The sequence below is a fragment of the Culex pipiens genome, chromosome 3, assembly GCF_016801865.2.
Source record: "Culex pipiens pallens isolate TS chromosome 3, TS_CPP_V2, whole genome shotgun sequence".
NCBI lineage: Eukaryota > Metazoa > Arthropoda > Insecta > Diptera > Culicidae > Culex > Culex pipiens.
Genome location: NC_068939.1, coordinates 69,406,294 through 69,424,582, shown reverse-complemented (window position 1 = coordinate 69,424,582; position 18,289 = coordinate 69,406,294). Strand labels below are relative to the sequence as shown.

The window sequence follows — 18,289 nt, the reverse complement described above, 5'->3', positions numbered from 1 at the left end:
GTCATTCACCACTCCGACTCTGAGTTTGTTCGAGGACGTTCTCAAGCTCACACTAAACGAGCTTGATTGGGGCGGGGCGGGGACAAATTGGCGGCTGTCGCTGACAACGCAACGGAATTTAAGTATTGCGCCATCGCGTCCGTCCGTCCGTATGGTAATCCGGAATTGCCGGAATGTGCAGCATCGGATGATCTCGAGGTGGTGTTCGGCGAATGTTCGAGAATGTGGGAAGCTCTTTTCTTGTTGTGTTGCTTTTATTGAGGTTTTGTTCGCGAATTTGATAAGGTTACAAAAGAAATAATAAGGAGAAATTTCGCGAAGGATTGGCTGTCCCAGTTGCGATCGTCTTTAGAATATTAACAATTTGTTGAATCCTAAACTCCCTTTCTACATGCTTCAAAATTATTTCTCTACACTACTAATAGTTTGCCATCATCGAACGCATTTTCGAAAGCATAAAAAAAACTTTTTTCAACACAATAGTTGAAATGAAATCATCATTTTATAAGAAATATTTTAATACCATTGAAAATACGCTAATAATGGATACGTCTTAAAATAAAATCTTTTAAAAAATGTCCGCACACAGATTTAAAACAAATTTCAATGAATGCTGTAAATTTTGGCTCTTTAAGAGCAACCATCTTGGAAAAAAAAAGAAAAACTTACTCGAGTGATGCATGACATTTTATTCTAAAAAGCCCTTTCAAAAGACATTAAAACATGATTAGTTTCTAGAAATAACGTAACATTATTTTTGCAATTCCGTCGTGAAACTACTTACTTTTCCTGTCATTCTTGAACGACGACTTTTCTGTACCAAAAATAACAGAATCAAATAGCAACACTTTTCAAAATAAATGCTGAAAAGTTCCACTTTTCAGCACTCAAATGGGTGCTGAAAAGTTGAACTTTTCAGCACTTGTTTCGAAGAGTAACACTTTTCAACATTTTTTTGATTTAATCGATTTATTGACAAAATACATGAAAATTTGACTTAAAATTACTCTCAATGGGTGTTTTTTCGGAATTGCAAAAAATGTTGTATGGAACTCGTTGCAAAACTTGATTTTATCAGCACTCTTCGTATTTATCCAACTCGGTGAACCTCGTTGGCAGAGCCGTACCTTGGGTCCACGGCGCCCTTGGCGAAGCATCAATTTGGCGCCCCTCCCAAATTTACAAGAAATTTGAAATTGAGGTTTATTTTCAATGACTGCTTCAATGAGTTTTGATTTTATAATTGCAATTGGAGACCTTAATATGGTTAAATTCAGAAACACAGTTATTTATTAATTTTTATGTTTAATTTTTAAATAATATTAGACAGGTTGATTTGAAAATTCATTGTGGGAATTGTGTTGGCTGAATCTTTCTCAGATTTCATAACACGATAATGAAAGCTAGGTTTTGTTTTTTATTAATTTATTTTTCAGATAAATGCACAGAATTGAACTATAAATGTTGCTTTAATTTGTTGCCAAATTTGATATTTTTTTCTAAGCCTGTATAAATCTGATCTAGTATTAAATTTATTGTATAAGCAAAGAACTTAACCGGATTCGTAAAATAATTAGTTGATTTGGCTTTGGATTTCATTTTGGTGCAATTAGAAAAAAGAAAAAAATCTTTCTAAAAAAAATAATTAGCCCGTGTCCTCTTTTGTTTTATCTAGATAGGAATCCCAGCAAGCTAAGTACAAAAGAGCAAACCGGCATCGAAGTATAATTTTTCAACATGCAGCGGCAGAACCATATTTCGTCAAAATCAATTAAAGATCATTCAAAATCCAGCGCAATTCATGATGAAACTTATTTTAATATTCGGGCAAAAATATCAAGATAAGAAATTTTTATTCATTTTAAGTGATTCGCCCATACGAGGCTTGAGAATATTTATCATAATTTTATATTTATAATTATATGTTGCATTGATTTTTTTGATCGGTATATTTTAAATTCGTGATATTAAATTTTATGTTTCAGAAAATTATTTTTTTAAGCAAAGCTATATCAATGTTTACAAACCTTGAAAAAATATATTTTTTTGTTTTTAACTGAAAAAAAAAGTTTGAATCGTTTCTCATTACCAAAGCTTTTTAGACGATTAAAAAAGTAAACAACACCGGTTAAGCTAAAACTGAAAAAGTGATGTTTAGATCATTTTGTGTGCTCTGAAAAATATTTTTTTCTTGAAAAAATAATGTTGGTCTTATTAGTGAAAATTTAAAGCAGTTTTCCTATTTCAAAACACTAGTATTTTGAAAAAAGCGTAGGCAAATTTCTTTGCACGAATTTGCATTTAAAAGCAGTGTATGCACTTCGGAAGGAATCGGTCAAGAAAAATTTCAAATGGGCAGCAGCGGCAGCGAAAGCAAGCCAGAGAGGGTGAATAAGAGCCCAAAAAAAAACGCTCCCTTACCTTTGTTCTGCTGTTCGTAAAGCTGGGGGGGGGGGGGGGGGCGGCGACATAAACTTTGAAAAATATTTGCAACGGCCTAAAATGTAAAAATAATTCCAATTTCAAAGAAGCTCGAAATATGACCATCATTTTTGGCTGATTGTGATTTACATCCAAATTAAAATAACATATAGTTGTAAATTTTTGTAGTCTGGAAGGTATTACTAAAACTTCTTTATACAATGTTCCAAACTTTAATGCTGTATTCATTTTGAGAAGCTCTTTTAGAACTCCTTGAACTTTCTGCCACTTGAGCGCCCTTCTTTGATAAAAAAAATAAATTTTCAAAAACACTTCGGTAGAAATATTCATATAATTGATTTTAACGCACCCAAATCATATTTGTTTATATTTTAAACCAAATTATCTAGTTATTTATAGTTCTACTTTATAATTTGGCACCCATTCTGTTGCAAATACCTAATGAGAATGTTATAACTGACATGAAAATTTTGTACTATCATCGATTTCGGCGCCCCCCAAGGGCTGGCGCCCTTGGCGGTCGCCAACTGCGCCAACCCCTAGGTACGGCGCTGCTCGTTGGATAAATGTACGACTCGTGCTGAAAAAATCCTCTTTTTTCAACTTGTTGCATAAACTACTATTTTGCTTTTGCATACAAATATCGGGTTTTGACTTTTTCTTTTTTCAAACATTGCTTTTAAACATTTTTGTGATTGAAATTTATTCCTAGTTATTCTAAACAATTATTTTTAACACTCAATTTGGCCGTTGCAATTATTTTTAGAAGTTTATGTCCTTCGACTTTGAGAAAATTCAAGGGAGAGGGACAACAAATAAGTTAAAAAATTGAAATTATAAGCAACTTTATCAATGTTTGAATGAAAATGGTGCTTTAAAATACAATAAAAAGGAATTCAAAACTGTTTTGCAAAACGAAATAAATATCTAAGTACAGTCATCCCACATTTTCCGAACACCCACAAATTCGAAACACTTATGTGATTATTTTGTCAATACCACGCCAAATTCATCTTTTCTGTTGAGCCTACTATTTTTGGGACCAACATTTGGGCATTTACGGAAACATAAAACATAGCTCGAGATGTGCGAAAGAATTATTCTCTCGAGGTTCATTTGCAAAAAAAGTTCAGCCGTCAAAACAAAAAAACCAAAAGTGTCGACTACGGGAATCGAACCAGAGACCTCTGACATACTAACCCAATGACTTAACTGCCTCGGCTACCATAGCTTGGTGACTACGAAGTGGTCAGATGTCGATGTATGACACTTGTTGGAGATTTATTGTATCAATTAATGAAAGAACTCATTTTTTTGTGGTGGTGTGAGTTGGTAGCATTATTCTCTCGTATTTGGCGCTGAGCTCTCAATAAATTTTGTGGGAACGATTCTCTCGACTCGGGATTTTGGGTGTAGATTTTAGGGCCATTTTATCCAGAGCAGCATACACTGCACACTAGTCGATCAATACATCAATCGAAAGATCACAAGAAAAACTTCCACATGAAGCAAATCATTATGTTCAATTATCGATTTGCTATGATTTTCTGAACATTGGCCGATCTTTAAACTGTTCCGAATATAAGCGATGACTGCACTCACGAAAAAAATGTGCTTGAAAAAAGGTTTTTGCAGTGCTGTACAATATTTCATAAAAAAATGATTCTGAGACGATATGTGTTCGTAAAGGTTTATCTTGGAGGCTTATTCAAAAAGTTAATTTATTTTGTTATTGAAAAGCCTCCTCAGTGTGGATTGATTTGAAGTTTTTTTTTTCGAAACATTAATAAAATTGAAATGATAAAAAAACAGGTAAACAAGGATCCAAAGAAGATGTTCTTTTTTCAGAATCATTATTTAAGGATACATTTTTAATTGAAAAAGGTTTTTAAAATATATGCAAATACACCCAGCCCCCGGTGGTTGGTCACTTTTTCGTTTGACACATTAAAATGTCGTTTGAAATCAGAAAGCAAAAATATATTGTTTCATAACCTTCAATAATATTAGAAAAAATCCAAGAACATTTAATTTTAACGCTATATATTATCCATTCAAATAATTAAATTTAAAATCATTTGAAATATTTTGTTCAATATTGGAATTAAGAGGTAAAGATCCGCAAAAACATTTAATTTTTATGTAAAACTATTCCAAATTAAATTAACCAATGAAACAATTTATTAGATTTTGTTCATCTTTCGTTTTTACAATTGGAGATTTTTTAATCATTGATATAAAACTTCTTTATAAGTGTGTGTGTGTTTTTTTTATTATTTCCGGGCGCCAGTGGCTTAGTAAAATCAGAATCAAACCACTGGGCAAAAATGTTGAGAGCCCCTGCTTGAAAATAGTTTTTACTCTTATGACAAAAATGTGCAAAATAACTATTTTTGAATTTTTTTGTTTCTTGGTGTATTTTAGATTTAAGAAATGCCAATTCCAGTGCTGCCAATTTTTCGAAAAAAATATCATGCTTTTTAAAAAATGAGGAAACATCCCATTTTTAATTTACTTTAAATAAATTTCGATATTGTGCACCGTTTTTCGGTTAACCACTAAAAAATGAGATAAAGCCTATAAAAGAAAAGCAAACAGTAAAAAATTATGCAAGGAAAAATATGGGAAATTTTGAAATTTGGAAAACGATTTATTTAATGAGATTTTTAAAAACTAACCATTCGGCGTTCAATTTTTTAAAATTATGCTTGTATTATTTTTTGTTCCTTGCCGCACTCATTTACTGTTTTTTTTCTAAATCAAGATTAAATTGCGCCCAAAGAAGCTTCTCGACCAAACTTTAAAAGTCCGCTCGGATATCTAGAGTGGAACAGTGTCATCGCAACAAATAAGCAACAGTGGCCGCACCACGGGCACGACCCGAAAAATTCCTCTGTATATAATATATGACCTTTATTGAAGCATGCACTTTGCTATGTAGTGTGTGTGTTTGTGTTTCTGTTATCTTTTCACATCATCTTTCTTGATGTTTGCCATTTTTTCTCTTTTTCTTTTTTTTTTGTCGCTCACACACTTTAATGTCTTTTCGTTTGTTTTGTTCGCTTCTTGTCAATTTGTTGTAATTCAATTGTTAATTCCTAAGCTATTATTTCTCCACCGTCCTCACTTTTCAAAGTTAGAGCCACCAATCGTCGAGATGTTTAGGCTGACAGCTTCTAATTCAATCTGCTTTCGTTCCAAAAGTTTCTTTGAGTTTAGTTTTGGTAGTAGCTTTTTGTGTGTTTTTTGTCGGTTTGGTTCACCTTATTCGTTTGTTTGCTTCTTCTTTGTTGTGGTAGCAAATTCATTTAAAAATTCTACAATTTGTTATTCTTTTTATACTTCAATTTTTGCCCATTTGTTTTTGGTATATATTTTATTAGAATCAAACTTTGTTTTTTTTTTGTAAGTATTTAGGGATTACGAGACGCACATCAAAACGCATTGATTATTCAAAAATGGGTTGCATGACCTTAATGTATCTTTTTTTTGCTTTTCTATATTGCATCTAGACGATAGAAGATTTTAGGACAAATAACAATGAAATGAATATGCCAACAGATATTTTTTTATGTTTTGCGTGGGGATGTTCACTATTCTGAGCTTATCTTAACAACTACGTGTAGAAATAGAAATAGATGTAAGATTTGTTTTTTGCTTCAACAGCGATAACAGGATTATGCGAATTAATAAAAAAGGAAAAATTGCTTGGGATGACAGATAGAGGTACTCTTTTCAAGTGGTACTGATATATCAAAACTGTGTGTTTGTGTTTTTTTTTTAACTATACAGCTACTAATGCAATGGAAATGCCCTGGGCAAACAATTATTTTATGTCAAGTCATTGGATTACTCCACAATTTTTTTCTTGTTTTGTTTATCCCTTGCTAACAGTCATTCCTGCTTTTTTAAAGAGTACATGTAAAAACTAGCCGAGGAGTCGTTTTAAAATAGTTTGAAAGTGTTTCAGAAATGTTGCTTTTAAATGTAAAGTGCTCTTCTGGGATTCAACAAGTTTTTGTTGTGGGTCTGTTTTTTTTCTAACTCTTAAACACTGGTACAGGCAAATAGGTTTTGTTAAGACGTTCGTGTGTGTAGACTTGGCGATCTATTTGTAAAGTAATAGAGCTTTTTTGGTGACAAAATCAAAACGGTGCAACACAAACAAGCCCGGTTTCGAAGGAAGATAGTTGCAGCGCTTAAATGCAGATTCCCAAATCGCGTTGGTTTAGTAGTCGCACACGTTTCATAGATAAATTTGATTATTGTTTAATGTAAATATAATTACTTTTTTCCCTTTTGCCTTTTTTTTGCTTTGTTAATATATTCATATAAAAAAATTGATTTGATAAAAATCATTACGTTTTTTTTTTTTCAATAAAAACAAACTACAGTAAACCACAAGACTATATGCAATCACATTATTCTCATTTATGTTTTTATACCTCCCGTCAATCGGCCAGAACCCAATCAAGGTGATTTTTGTGTTACTTTTTTTTTTCTTTCTTACAGTTTACCTCATGTTTACATCATAAGCTTCTAGTTATTCAATTTTATATTAATGTTTGTCTAGTAAAATCGTAGTTTACTGGTAGATGAAAGTGGTTTCTTATGGAGATAGTTTGAGATTCTGTGATTCCAAACATATTGAGATCCCAAACCAGGTTTCAACTGATAAATTTATTTAATAGAAAATATTGAAAAGAAAGTCTCCCTCCTCATTGCAAATAGTTAATCGAAGCGTTTGATACGGTATGTCCGCGCATTCTTCCTTCCCTTAAGGTTCTGTGAAATGCGTTAAGCACGGCAGGGTAAATTTAATTCTCCAAACAAACTTATTTAAAAAAATTTAATCTTACACAAAGTCAAGCAGGTATTAGACTATGACAAACAAACTCGCACTTTTTGACAGTTTGGCAGTTTGTCTTCTTTTTTTGTATGCTTGTCTTTGTTTATAGACACATACATTTTGAGTTGTTTGCGAGTTTGATGAACTGTCAGACACGAAAAAGAGCGATTTTTTAATGTGTTTTGACGGACATTGTAATTTGACCGAGTTTCTAATATTCTGAAAAAAAAAAACGTTTTTTGGAATGCTTTGACTCATTTTTTCTTTCAAATATATTCTTTTGTAAAATTTAATTTCAGTCAATATTGATTTAAAAAAAATGATAATATGCTCCGTTTCCGAAAAAAGTCAAAAGTCAGGATTTAATAAATAGAAAAAAACTGCATTTTTATATGAAAAATATTTTGTGCCATCTCATCTATCTGTGACGAAAATCATCGAAGAGATCAGAAAATTATCATCAATTTTCATTCTTGGACATTTTTGATCCGATCTTTGATTATCAAGCAAAGATTTAAATTTATGATAAATGATTTGGCTGGAAGTTCCAATGATAATATCTTGGAAAACATTGTCCAATGTCAAAAAGTCTGGTTGAATGTCCGATTTACATTGTCAAAAAATAAGTTTATAAACAAAATTCTAAATTTTTTAAGAAGAACATTTTCAGTATTCGAAATCCTGCTCAATTTTCCATTCAGTTAATCCGTAGAAAAAGTTTCATAAAGATCGAAAAACAATAAAAAAAAATTATAATATAGTGAACAGCTCAAAGTAAACAAATGTTCTGAATGTTGTATCCATTTGTCAGTGGTTCAAAGTCTAAAATTTGAATAAAATAAAAACCTAGAAAAAAACACCGAAAAAATAAACAGAATACCAAATGACAAACGGATGCTTCATTTTGCGTGGATTTTTTGTCAGAACCTGAAATATTTCACGCATGGTGAAACATTTCAAATGGGAAGCTTTTCTTGTTATGCTTTCCCGTAGCAACCTAAGGTAGAAGTTCCTAATTCGATATGGTTTAGAAAAATTGTCATAAATCGTAATAATTATTTTTGAATAACAAAATCTCACCTCCATCCACAAAAAAACCCACAAATCATCTACAGATTTTTTCGTGATAATTTTACACAGTTAAATTTCGCTTATTTTTAACCTTTGCATGCACATCTGTGTGTGTTTGTTTTTGTCAGTGTGTGTGCAGCTTTAAATTTTGGCTCGCAAATATTTAAAATTAACTAATCCCATTTCTTCCGATCGCTTCGGGCCAATCAATCGTTCAGAGTAGCACGACGTATAGAATAATAAGTGTGTGTAACAAGTATTTTAGCTAAATAGATTAATTTATCTATATTAGTTTGCTGTGGCCATCGATTTGCTAGCGCAATTTTCCTTTATTTGTTTTTTTTTTTCTTTTCTTTCGGCTGTTGTTGTTTCCAGAGTTGATGTTGTCGTTTTCTCCGTTGTTTGTGATTTGTTTTCCCCTCTTATAAATGTTAACGTTCGTTTTCATTGCAGTGTTACTCTCGGTAAAGAGAAAGCGAATGATAGGCGGTTGGAGAGTCAAAGCAAATTATACACTGTTTAAAATGTACAGATTTTCGTTACTAATTTTTTGATTCGTTTTTGGCAGTCGGAAAACTGAATCAACATTTTGGGGCTTGAATTTGGAAAGCAGGAGATTCAACGAAACAATCTGACTTGAGGCAAGATTTTGGTGCTTTTTCTGTTCGAGGATGTAAAATTCAACCACACAAATTTCAAATTGAGTTGCTTTGCAATGTGTTCGCGTGTGTGTTAATATAAATGTTTCTATTCACGCGTATCTATAAGACTGATAAAAGTTGTAATATTAATCTGGTATAAGAAATTGGAGAAAAAGTTTTTAATATAGAAAGGTTATCTATGATACTAGGAGTAAATAATGTTCTCGCTTTGCTATATCTCATAGTCTTTACAAATAGATGACTACTTCTGTGTTTGCTCTCATTTTCAACATTTTCGGAAAAACACACGTAAATCTGGCGAATAAAGTAATACAAAATAAAGCGGAGTTGTGTACGCAGCTAGATATAGAAAAAATAACCATCAATTTTTTTCCCGGTGACGAGATTCTAAAGTGTGTGAAAATGCAGTCCTTTTTCCCGCGTCAGGTTCCTGCTACATCTATCAGTTCTTGAGTGATTTTTGTGTGTGTGATTTTACGCTTTGATCTTTGCGTTACTATTTCAAAATTTGGCTGGTTGTTTAGAGAAGTCCCACTGACAAGCACATGTCAAACTAACTTAGTGGAAGAAATAGATGGGTGCAAAAAAGTTAGAATCTAAAACGTCAGTTTTGTTTAATCATGGCGAATTGCATATCGATCGTCAGTTTTTGATTAAAATCTCAAAACGAAAATCTTTTTTCAGAGCTCCAAAAGCGCTGAGAACATCACTTTTCTCTCAAACTTAAATAATCAATAATTCAAAAATCGATTTTTGAGAGTTTGCTCAGCTGGTATTGATAAAATCGGGCGTAGAAGCGTAAATTTGATGTATGTAAACATGGAAACTTGGATGGATTATGCTACAGACATAACCACAATGACAAAGAAAATTGTCATTATGATTTTGAAATTATTTTCATTGAGATTTCACTATCCACTTTTATCAAAATCGAGATTCTGTTCCACGTGGTAGAGGATGTTGTCCCGCTCGTGTAAATCAATCGGACCGCTCACTGAACTCACAATCCAGAGGTTGCTGGTTCGAACCCCGATTCGGGCTCTCTTAAAATTCTAAGTGTCAATATGGGTCTCCGGTACCATCGCTCCGTGCCGCACTCAAACACTTAGGAGCCCAGGACGGCGAAGTTAAAAGGAAGACACTAGTGGTTGGTACTAGCAATAGTGGCCGACTGCTATAAAGTCAACTTCGTTTTTTCGGTAGGGGAAAGTGGGGCAAGTGTAACAAGCTAAGAAAATGCTTGTTATAACCCATTAAAAACGTTAAAAATTCTGTCCGATTTTTTACAATCATCTTATTCCAGGTCTCAACTAAGCCTTTGATAGAACAAATTTTCAAAAAATCCAGTTTTTTAGTGAAAAAAAAATGATTTTAAAAATTTTGATTTTTCGTACGTTCTCCTCAACAAGTGGGGCTATATGAACAACCCGTTGGGGCAAGAGGAACAATGCATGAAACAACATGTTAATTTTCTTACAATTGATCTGTTGTCACTTCGATACAGCAGATTAGGATGTATTTGAAACGTTGCTTAAATTTTTAAATTAAATAATAATATTTTACTAAAAAATTGATCGTTCTACGAAAAAAAAAATACTTAGATGAAAAAAGGAAATTTTCATAACATCACTTTTTTTGTATGGACATTTTTTTAACAATTGTTTATCAGTTTTAAAGTACGTTTATGTATTTATTTCCCAATAAAATATGTTGTTTCAGCAATTCGTAATGTTTTCCATACTAAAAATCCATATGGTACACTTGCCCCACCTGAAAAAGATTTTTTAAAAGCTCTCAACAATAATAACCAATAGTTAAATCATTCTTTATAATAGGTGCAAGTCATTGGTAGGGACACCACTGATCTAGGAACAATGGCATTTTGATAAAATAAGCCTTAAAACGAACCCTAAGCCTTATTTTGTACTTTCCAAATATTATAAAAAACCAAGGTTTTGAAAAAAACTTCATTACATCTTTTGCCCCGTGGCGTTTACGTCGTTTTGGCGGTTATGTGGTAGTAGAATCAACTAATTGCATTGCCAGCAACAAATTCTTATGCTGGATGTAATCAAAATTATAGAAATTACGGCCGTACAAGCGATTGTTCCTCTTGCCCCATATGGTCGTCTTGCCCCACCTTCCCCTAGAGGATGTTCCAATCATTGAAAAATTGGCTATTATGCCAAATCATCGGCATCCAAAACCAAACGCCTTTTTCGTGAAATTCCTTTTTTTATCCCAACTTGAAAAGTGTTACTAAAATGCATCAAAAGAAGAGTTCTTAACCCTTACTCAATGTTTAGCAAGAGCCTTTTTGTTTAATCAACATTAACTTCAACAACAACAAAAAACTCTGCTACCTTACATAATTTTTCTATTTATTTTCCCTTTTGCGTGAATTTGTCCTACGCAACGCTTATTTATGGCCCCAAACCGCCCCGAGTTCACGACTCTGAATTCAATTAGTACCTCTTGCTTGCCACGCAAATCCTACGAAAACTGACGACCGACATGCACAACCACCAATCCCACGTTTTAGAACTTTTTTTATATATAAGGTATTCATTTCGAGAGAATTCTAAACCGAACCAAAACAATATAACAAAAAAAAAAAAAAACTGGGCGGAATTTGCATTAAAGGTAGGGTGGTGTAGATCAACGATATCAACTCGCTAGTTTAACTAATATCACATTGTAGTAGTTGCGCAGAAAAAAGTTGTTCGTTTTTTGTTGATGTTGTTAGATTTTGCTTCGTTAGCTGTTGCTGCTGCTGCTTTTGAGTAGTCATTTCTTCTTTAATTTTTTCAACATTCTTGTTTCACTGGTAATCACTTAAAGTTAAGAATTGTGCAGTAAAAGTTTGAAAAAGGTGTATGTGTGTGTGTGTTTGTATGTTTTTTGATCTTCAGTATTTTTTTCTCAATTCATTCTTTGCCATAGTTTTGTAGTAACAAATAATTAGCTCCACTGGAATTAATTTGCCTAATTTCTTCACTCCGTTAAATACAGCTTTTTTTCGCACTCTCTTTATTTCGTTACCTAACGTTTTTGTTTTCGTGTTTGTATAATATATCGAATATAATAATCAATTTATTTGTAATCCTCCTCACTCTCCCAGCAAAGATTTTCTAACCGCTTTGCTGCGTAATAATTTATAACACTAAAAACATACGTTTCAAATGCAACCACCTGTCGCTGACATGATTTTTTTTTCTTGTTTTCTGGACGCGCGCATTACATTGAAATAGTTTGCTCTTCTTCTTGTTCACCTTCCCCACCCCATAAAGTTTTTCTTCTTCTTCTTCGTCTTCCCCTCTGCTTAACTACTACGAATCCTTTCTCTCCTTCCCGGTAAGCGTAATTTAGTTCTGCGTTTTGGTGATGTTCCGGTCCGGCGGTTTGTAGAACTGTTGCACAAAGTGGAGCAGATCGTACACGCTGCCCGGGCCCTTGCCCGGCTTCATGCAGATAAAGTCGTCCAGGCTGTGGGTGTTGGCTGTGGCGAGGACGAGAGAGCGTGAAAAGGTAAACAAATCGAAAGTTAATACCATAATTAATGACGCTGGCTGGATTGGATGTGTGATGGATGAATAGTCTGTGGGAGGTGTGGGGGGAGGAGAAAGTTTGGCTGTAATTACAGCATTATTTGTGCGTGTGAAAATCAATGATTATACTTCTGGGAAACGCGTGTAATAGGATGGTTTAGTTACATTGAGCGGAAACATGACAGGATTCAATTATGGGAAAGTATCATCCACGGCACTTGACTATTCAAATCGACAAAAAAAAAGCTTCATGTATATCAAATGTTGTCAATAACGTAACGATTTGTATATGTTTTTGGTTGTAGTTCATAATTGGTGCATTCATAAACCACCATGAAAAGTTTTCCCAGTTCCGAGAAATTTTAGTTCAATGTTTTGATACTCTGGAGTAATCATGGGCGGGAGAGGATTACAGATTGGTTTGCCCATAGGTACTAGTCAATACAAAAATGGTTTTTAAATATTTGAAAACCAATATCTTAGGAAGGTATTTTCTGTTTGATTTGGTGTCTTCGGCAATGTTGTGGTTTTTGCACAGTGGGCGAAACGGGACCCAAAATCACAAGTATTTAAAGTTTGATCTTGTAAACTTGCTTGCAACGCAAAAGTCATCTAAAGCCCATTTATTCCGAATTATGCTAAAAATGCTTTATTGGACGTTCTCAAATATTAGGTCAGTTTATAAAAATCTGAAAAAGTAGTTTATGCAACAAGTTGCAAAAAGAGGATTTTTTCAGCACGAGTCGTACATTTATCCACCGAAGTTCACCGAGTTGGATAAATACGAAGAGTGCTGAAAAAACAAGTTTTGCAAGGAGTTCCATACAACATTTTTTGCAATTCCAAAAAACACACACTGAGTGAAATTTTAAGTAAATTTTTCATGTATTTTGTCAATAAATCGTTTAAATCAAAAAAATGTTGAAAAGTGTTACTTTTCGAAACAAGTGCTGAAAAGTTCAACTTTTCAGCATCCATTTGAGTGCTGATAAGTAGAACTTTTCAGCATTTATTTTGAAAAGTGTTGCTATTCGATTCTGTTATTTTTGGTCCAGAAAAGTAGGCTATTTCGTCGTTCAAGAATGACAGGAAAAGTAAATAGTTTCACGACGGAATTGCAAAAATATTTATAACAAAATGATCACAACATTTAACATATGACTGACTTCATTCACATTATAGTATGAGATATTTATGTGAATATAGAAATAAAAATTAATAAAATGTTTGAGGAATCAGTCTGGGACCAATTTCCCGTTTAAATAATTTTTATCTACCGTCAGTGGGGGTGACATTGGGTCTGGGGGGTGAGATTGGGAAAAAGTGATTTTTTTTACGGATTTTAACATTTCTCAGGTCCTTCTCAATGAAACTGCATTCTGTTAAAAGGGTTGTGTAGGGGACATCTTAAAATGACTTCGTTGAATAAATCTCGTTCCTAGAACAAATCCTGTTATTTTGGCAGCTGTCTAAATTTGAGGTACGTTTTTGTCCAAAAATGACCTCTCGAAAAATCATTGTTCTAATATTTTTGTTGGAATTGCTCGAAAACTACCCAAATGTTTGAAAATCTCCACTTCAAACATTGAAGCATGACAATACGATTCCCTCGAGAAAAAAAACTAGTAGATGACTTGTTTTTACCATTTCGTTGTATTTGAGCATCTATTTAGTTTCATTTGATCCGATGTCACCCCCTCTAAGGGGTGAGATTGGGTCAATTTTCAAACTATTGGCATTTAAGTTAGTGTTCATCAAAATCCACAATATTTTCGGAAAATGTTAGAAAACTAAGTAAGAACAAATCTACGTTGAAAGATTTTTGATGTTATTTAAATTGTTTTTGTTATTTAGAAATTATGAAAGGTGTATCGTTTTTTTTTACCATTAGTCACCTGACGGTAAAAATTGTTGATATCAACAAATATGTGGCAAACTATCAAATGCAGACTGTCATTGTAATGCAAATTTGTCTGACATTTTTGATGATTTTTTTTAAGACTTTTTAGATAAAAAAATGAAATTGTGCATCTTTTTGTTTGCCTGAAACTTTGTGGCTTCTCTGTGACCAAAGAAACCATGTTTGTCATTGGTTCGTCCAAACAGTTCTCCATGTAAATATTTAAAAATCCGTAATTCGTAAAGATTTTTTTATGATTCGGTGTCTTAAAAAACGTTATAAATATTAGAAAGGACTTTGTGAAAAAAATAGATACACAGTAAAACAAATTTTCGGATTTTTTTATTATTTTTTTTTGTCACTAAAAACTAAATTATCCAAAACACTATTTTTGAATTTATTTGTTTTCGATATGTTTTAGGGGACAAAAAATGCTTTCAATCTTTTTTTGAGGCGAATATCAAAAGTTCTTTTCGATTGCAACATCGATTTTACATTAAAAAAAAATTAAATCAAAATTTCCGCAATGTAGATTTTTTTCCAAAAACACCCTTTTTAAAAAAGTCAGCTCGGTCAAATAAGTTTTGCCATTTCTGAGCCATACCTTATAAGATGGCATTTTTTGTCCATTAAAACATATTAAAAAATAACAAAAAATCAAAAATATTGTTGTTGAGTAATTTACTTTTCAGTAACAAAAAATTAATTTAAAAATCAGCAATTTTGTTTATCATGTATTTTTTAACAAAATCTTCAATAATACTACCAACTTTACTGAAGACATCAAATCAATCAATTTTTTGTGCGAGAAACGGATTTTCGAACATTTACATCAGTGCTGTTAAACGTTAATTAACGTTAACGCGTCCGTTAATCGTTAAAATTAACGTGAACGCGAACGGAGCCTACGTTGATCTTAACGAGAACGTGAACGGAGCACGTTAATTAACGTCGTTAATCAACGCGTTAATCCTTCTGAGGCCCCGACTTTGAGGGCCTGTATCTCCCAAACTGTGCATTAACTGTGACTATGAGTTCCCGGTGAGGTAATTTGTCCAAAGTTACCACCGGTTCCGGCAACCCGGAACATCCGTCAAGCATGTTTTTTTAAGGCTTTTGTCATTCAATCGACATTTGAGCCAATGTTATGAAACGTTGTTTGTAGTACATAGGTACACTGACTACCTTGGGTCAGTTCAGGGCATCTGGGGCCACTCCGGAACCGATTCCATGGTACCACGCATATGGTTCCGATGATTGTGATGTTCAAAAGTCGACATGTTGCTTATCAAATTTAGTGAAATGAAAATCATTAATAATCTATTATCAAGCCGGTGTCCTTTGACCCGATCGGACCAATCCGGAACCGGTTACCGGTGACCGGAGGAAGTGTAGTGAGTATAGGAAAAGTCCTTTCATGCGACATATCCGCGATTTTTCGGTGCGATTGATACCCCAGAAGATGCTGGAAACTGCAAGCTGTTGGATTTGAACCAAGTACCGTTTGCAAAAGAAATTCATCAAGGCTTGCAGCAGCACATCAATACCCCAGTAGTATCCGTTCAGCTGAGATCTGTTTCTATGCTGGAAGCTGGAAGACGCGTGTCGAATCGATCTAAATGGACCAACCCCTGAAGTTTTTCTTATTTGGTGAGATCTTTTCTATATAAATATCAAAATACTCATTCACTTATACTAACATTCATTCAGATCAATTAAGAAAAACCACGCCAAGTCAAATATATACGCGGTAGGGTGTCGTCTTGGTCGTTCGCTGTGAGTTGTGGATTGCCTGTTTCTCTGAAGAAGGTTTGACTGAGGGGACATGCTTATTAATTTCTCGTAGCTCAAAGTGACGTGATGGGAGCAAGGGCGTCTATGCAAAGTGTCCCTAAACCCGCTACAAATTTCCGGCATTTGGGGAGGGAAGAGGGGTCCTATTTTGATCTATGCGCCGGTATTTGTAGCATTCAAATTCGTGCAAAAAAAAAAAACATATGCACATGGGTATACAGATAACGGAGTAAAAGATGATCGAATTGTTCACTTAGCGTTCGCATGTGTTTCGGGACCAAGTTGCCTGCGGGTATGGGGATCATACAAACAAACATACATACACACATTTACATGCCTTTTGGACTGTATGGACCAAAAATGTCTTCTTCGATCACAGAGAAGGTACCCACATAATAAAAATAAATGCAAAAAATTAACGAAGGCAGTGAATTGCTCTTTTGAAAATTTTAAATCAGGACTAACTTTTGAAAACGTCAAGCGCCTTTTCTATATGTTATTCTTGATTTTAAAATTGCAAAAAATTAAGAATGATTGATTTTTTGACACTGAAAATCAAAGCATGATTGCTGTTTGAGGGACGCCTGGAGAATTTCAATTTTATTTTGTCTTTATGATTACGAGACTTTGTCCCAAGAATGGAAAGACCAATCTAGGAGAAGTGCGGTGCTTCGGTGGACGCGCAGTCCTGTTTTTTCGTGATAATTTTCGTCTCTTTTGTGTCGCTCTTTGTGTGCATGAGGTGATTGGGCATAATAATTGAATAATGCCATCAGAAGTGCGGTGCTTCGGTGGACGCGCAGTCCTGTTTTTTCGTGATAATTTTCGTCTCTTTTGTGTTGCTCTTTGTGTGCATTGGGTGATTGGTTTTATGTGAGTAGGTTTTATGTGATTAGGTTTTATTTTTTATATTATTTTCTTTCTCTCCATTTCCTCAGTTTGATTTGCGATGCCTTTCCGTCGGGTCGTGTTTTTTTCGCGTTCGTCGTCGGTGTGTTTATCGTTTTTTTTCGCGTGCGTGTATGTGTGTAAAGGTGCGGCTGGCTCTGGTTGTCATCGATGACAATTGAGCCAGTCTGATTTGCGATGCCTTTCCATCGTGTTGCAGGGTTTTTTCGCGTTCGTCGTCGGTGTGCAATAACAACAAAACTTATCATACCATTTCTGCTTGATAAACGTCGTAACTCGTCGTTCACTTCGCTAATCAGTACCCCACTAAATATCAATCATGTAAAACTCGTAAAAACATCTTACTTAAAAAGTCAGACTGTTAAATCCTTCATCATTTAATTACAAATAATTTTGGTTCTATCTTTCCACAGCCGGCTGTCTAAGATTAAATCATTTCAATTAAAAGTTAACAGCCGATAAACGGGAAATGTCTCATCCGCAGCATCCGATTGCTTGCCTTGAGAATAAAACAAAATACCTTTCAACAAACACTATGATTTTGGGTCGCATCATCATCTTCTATGATGAATCCTGACCAAACACCCTATCCTACTAACCAATTTTCAGGTTCCTGGCGCTTGTGGGGTGTAAGCACAGAGTAAATCAGCTGCCCTAGTAGCAACCTGCGCTAACTAACATTCCCGTCCCTTAAAATCGAGATCTACAAACTGACATGGCGGGCGCCGTTGGTGGCCAATGACTGTTACCTATTCGCAACTGATCTAGCTTTAGCAATCATGGTGTTTTATCTTTTCAGCGCATTCATACATGCTGTTGATAAGGGAAACACCACTAGATCGTCGCATATAATCAGTAGTGCTGAAAGGATATTACGGTTCTGTTCAGCAACGGAGGGGCAACCATGGGTGATCTCTCATGCTCATGCTCAGAATGGAAAGACCAATCTAGAAAATTTCTAAGACGATTTCGTAGGACGTTTAGTTTATCGACTAACAGTAGTTTTGTAAATGCAGTACATAGTTTTGGAGTATCATTTCAGCTGTGTTTGAGGCATTTATCTCAATGGATGCAAATCAAGTTTGCTGTAAAAGGAAGCAGAAAACAGGAAAAC

The 18,289-nt window shown here is 34.1% G+C and overlaps 1 protein-coding gene across 2 annotated transcripts in view; it reads right to left on the bottom strand.

The window, feature by feature from the left end:
- Nucleotides 1–5,706: 5,706 nt before the first annotated feature.
- The window catches only part of LOC120414124 (protein N-terminal glutamine amidohydrolase), a 132,475-nt gene continuing 119,892 nt past the window's right edge, over nucleotides 5,707–18,289 (bottom strand). For both annotated transcript variants that reach the window (XM_039575152.2, XM_039575153.2), the window contains exon 5: nucleotides 5,707–12,523. In XM_039575152.2, coding sequence (XP_039431086.1) covers nucleotides 12,390–12,523 — 134 coding nt within the window. In that variant the 3' untranslated portion in view covers nucleotides 5,707–12,389. The remainder of the gene's footprint in view (nucleotides 12,524–18,289) is intronic.